We start from the raw sequence: 4416 nt of genomic DNA, 5'->3' as shown, positions 1-4416 counted from the left end.
GTGTGTGTGTGTGTGTGTGTGTGTGTGTGTGTGTGTGTGTGTGTTTTCAGGGGAGAGCGTAAAGACTTCATCCTGTCAAAGTATCAGGACGTTCACTTTGTGAGGCGGAGCCACAGCTCGACCTCAGCGCTGCGACTCGGCCTGCAGGAGGCGACCAAGAACTGCGACATCTACAGTCTGATCCAGCTGTACGCTCAGAGGACCGAGCTCAGCCAGCCGCTGCACACACACATACAGGTACGCACAGGAACACACACACAGCAGTAAACAAACACATGAACTTAAACAAAGAAGCACACACTTAGCACTTTGTTTCCATGCCAACAGGAGAGAGGGGAGACGGCGCTCCATCTAGCCGTCCTATTGGCTGACAGGACGTCACTGCACATCCTGGACTTCTTAGCTCAGAACTGGTCAGTGTGCTCTGATGACGTTTATGAATGATGTCATATCGGTGTGTATTAATGTGTTCACCTGAGTGTTTACCTGAGTGTGTGTGTGTGTGTGTCCGTCTTCAGCTCCAGCGTGGATGTGCAGACATCAGCAGGAAACACGGCGCTGCACTACAGCTGTCTGCACAACAAGAGCGACTGTGTGAGACTGCTGCTGAGAGCCAGGGCCAACACACACATCAGTAATACACACACACCACTGCACACACGTGCTCACACACACACACACCTTTATACACTGCACACGATAAAGACGATAAAGACAATTTGTAAAGTGAGGATGTGCTTACAAAGTGAGAATATTTTAAGAAAATGAGGACATTATTTTGAAATTAAAGGAACCTTTGGAAACAAAGGACATCTGTGAGAATGTGAGGACATTTTTACAGAGTAAAGATGTTATTTTGAAAGCAGGGACATTTTTGGAAGGTGCGGACATTTGTTTTGAAAGGGAGGACTTCTTTTGAAGTGAGGAAATTATTGAAAACAATTACATTTTTATAAAGTACATTATTTTGAAAGGGAGGGCATTTTTTAGAAAGTGGGATGTTTTTGAAAAGTGAGGAAACTTTTGGGAAGTGGAGACATGCTTGAAAAGTGAGGACAATCCTGAAAATGGACATTCTCTCAAAGTGAGGACCCTCAAAAAGCCATTTTTAAAAGGGAGTTATTATGAAATTGAGGACATTTTTTTTCTAAATTAGGACTTTTTGGAGATTGAAGACATTTATGTGAAGTGAGAATATGTTTATGTGACAACATTTATAAACAATGAAGATGTTTTTATTGAAGTGGAAAGCGAGGACATTTATGGAAAATGAAAATTGAAAAATATGAGAACATTCATAGAAATCAAGACTTTGGAAATCAAGGACTTTTTTTATTTTTAGAAAGAGGACATTTTTGGAAGGCTAAAGTCACTTTAAAAACATGTCTTCACTCTCTTCTGGTCCTCCCAAAAACAGAATTATACACACATCCACTTTTCACACAGATGATTTTGAAGACGGAGATCATCTGAGTAACGTGTTTCCTGTTTGTGTGCGAACAGAGAACGAGTTAGGAGAGACGGCTCTGGACGTGAGCCGCAGGCTGAAGCACGGCCACTGCGAGGAGCTGGTGAGGAGCTCATTTTGATCACAGAGACGCGTCTCTGCATGTGATGATAGTTTTTAATGTTACTATGACTGCGTCCTGTTTGTGCAGCTCCAGCAGGCCCAGTCCAACCAGTTTGACCATCACGTCCACGTGGAGTATGAGTGGAGGCTTCGTCACGACGATCTCTATGACAGTGACGATGACTTTGATGACAAGGTAACCGTGGCAACCGACAGCCTGTTGATTTATCTGCGTTATTAATTCTTTCTTCAAGAAGAAAAACATTAAGTTTGCAAAATACATTTGGTGTAGATACTTACGTTCGGCCTCAGTCACCAAGAAGACAATTTTCTCTTAAAAACTATTTATCCAGTTTTTATGAAGACTCTCGAATGTTTTATTATTTGGGATTTGTTCTTTGGTAAGAACTGAATCTTACGCATTAATGGCTTATTGTGTTTTCTGCAATTCTGCAGTTGTGTAATATATTAGGATTTATATTCGAGAATATATATGTATTTTTTCATTGTTTTACTAAAAGCATTGCAGCCTTTTAAAATAATCACTGCACTGACACAGTTCACATCACTTATGTTAATGAGAGCCTTGACATCTAATAATTACAGATTGACATCACCTAAAAAAAGTAAGCGACAGTTTGATGTGCAGGAGAAAAAGTGACAAAGCAGCTCCGAGTTAGTAATTATCAACTAGAATCAACTGATGCACTTTTTAACGTACGAGGTCAGTGGGACTCATTATAAGAACACGAGGGCGAGCAATTCCCGGGTTTAAGAACATGTTTCTAATCAGACGTAGACTTTTCTTAGGACCTTTTTAAAGAACAAATTTAAGAAAAAAAATAAAAATAATAAATCTCACAGGGACTCATTCAACAATATCAAGAATTACCATTTTTATTTACATTATCCTCCTTTTCTGTTTCAGAACGGTCCAGTGAAGAAGGAGCGCTCTTCCTTCACCTCCTCCTTCTCCTTCTCCTCGCGTCCCTTCAGCTTCAATCAGTCCTCCTCCTCCTCCTCCTCCTCCGTCACCCCGCCTTCCTCTGGAGTCGCTGGGGGAGGTCTGCTCAGTGTGGGGAGGAGGCTCGCCATGGCTATGGAGCTCCACAGCCGGCCCTCTGGCTGCGCCTCCAGCCCCCCTCCTCCTCCTCCGTCCTCACCGGCACCTCCGCTGCCCCCCAGGGTCAAAGGTCAGTTCAGATTCTGGTTGGTGTGTTTTATTATTTGTGATGTTTCTCTGCCTTCATCGATTTATTCATCATTCGTCATTCACAACTTAACATAAACTGTAAAATAAAAAACAGGTTCTGAAAACATTAGTCAATCTCCCATCTTTGCTTTCTGTCATCCTCCAGCTCCCAGTGTTCCTCCTCCGCCTCCTCCTGCTGGGGGGGAGGGTGTTGGTGAAGAAGAGGAGGAAGAGGGGGAAGTCTTCTTCTCCCTGACAGGAAACAGAAAATCAACGCCTCCCCCTCCCATCGCCGTTCGACACAAGAGGAGCTGCTCCGAGTCCAACACGCACGGTAACATCTGAGAGACACGCTGCGATTAATCTGTCAGAGTGACACTGTGGTATTAACTCTGTGTGTGTGTGTGTGCGTGTGTGTGCGCGTGTGTGTGCGTGTGTGTGCGCGTGTGTTTGTGTGTGTGGGCGTGCACAGATTACGGGTTGCCAACCAGTCCCAGGATCTACAGCGGTCCAGACTCCTCCTTTAAGAAGTGTGTGTGAGTATCTGAGACACAATCACGTTAAACTCAGACGTAACTTTACATTTCATTACGATAAACGTCTCCAGGGGAAAAAGGCTCCTGATTGGATCCACAGTGGAATGATGTCATGGCAGCTCAGGCGCCAGACTGTCTGGAAATACACTCTCTATAGACAAAAGTTTGAATCAGTTTGTATTTGGCTGTGCAATACAAATACTCGACTTTTTGTTACTTTTTTTCCCAGAAAGAGGTGACGTTCACATAACAAACAAGCCAAGTTAGCCCTCTCAGCTAATGCGCGCTAACTGCGTACTCAAAAAAATGAATTATTTTCAATATATTACATGCAAAATAGATTTTATTATTATTATTATTATCACAGCCTGGGATATGTCAGTAATTTGCAGTAACATTGATTGTGGCAGTGCTAGTGGAAATAGCCAAATCTGATAAAAAAATGACATCATCAGGTGGTGAAATTCCTTGGTAAAAGCCCAGAAATAATACAGTGCATGTTTTTATGCTTTGATGGCTGTGGGATCAAAAATTGCAGTGTGAATGTGTTTCAATGGCACATATTTGCACTTAACAGTGTAAATATAACAATTTAGTTTTCACAGTGTATTTTAAGACTTATTGTAGAAGCTGAGCTGGAAATTCCAAGATTAAACAAAAATACACAATCTTGGCAAAATGTATGCCATATGCATGAACTCAGACAAAATTATCAAAAAATAAAGAATGAAAGGCGCGTCAAGTGCGACAGACAGTCCCTAAGGGTGAAGTTTGGATTGGAAATGCACAATAACATTCTTTTGCAGTAGATATCAAACAGAAACCTGAAACTGAATCATATTACGTCGCTGTGAGCTGTAAATTCACCACTTCTAAGCAGAAGGTAGACGATAATGTTATCTCGGATCGTGACCGGACAAAAGCTTTCTTCTGCTGGGCAGCTGCCACCATCCCGCTCACCTGGGTCTGCAGCTGCCGCCATCCTGCACACCTGGGTCTGCAGCTGCCTGTATCAAGGAGCAGCGTGAAAGAAAGCAAGCAGAGCCACACACTGCACACTGACTGACAAACAAAATGAAAATATTTGGAAACTTTCTGTCTTGATGAAGGAGAAATCA

At 42.6% G+C, this 4416-nt stretch overlaps 1 protein-coding gene across 1 annotated transcript; it reads left to right on the top strand.

Annotated features, from left to right (window-relative positions):
• Positions 1–50: 50 nt before the first annotated feature.
• Positions 51–3292, top strand: LOC121964191 (arf-GAP with SH3 domain, ANK repeat and PH domain-containing protein 1-like; the record flags this gene model as incomplete). The annotated part of the gene is made up of 8 exons (XM_042514403.1): positions 51–237; positions 328–413; positions 519–634; positions 1504–1571; positions 1659–1766; positions 2499–2763; positions 2929–3096; positions 3235–3292. Coding segments are annotated over 8 exons (1056 nt in total), but the record flags the coding sequence as incomplete, so codon positions are not given.
• Between the last annotated feature and the right edge of the window lie 1124 nt (positions 3293–4416).

This window comes from Plectropomus leopardus, unplaced genomic scaffold, assembly GCF_008729295.1.
Source record: "Plectropomus leopardus isolate mb unplaced genomic scaffold, YSFRI_Pleo_2.0 unplaced_scaffold14423, whole genome shotgun sequence".
Lineage (NCBI taxonomy): Eukaryota > Metazoa > Chordata > Actinopteri > Perciformes > Serranidae > Plectropomus > Plectropomus leopardus.
Note: the sequence above shows the minus strand (reverse complement) of the source record. Positions and strands in the feature narration are given on the sequence as shown.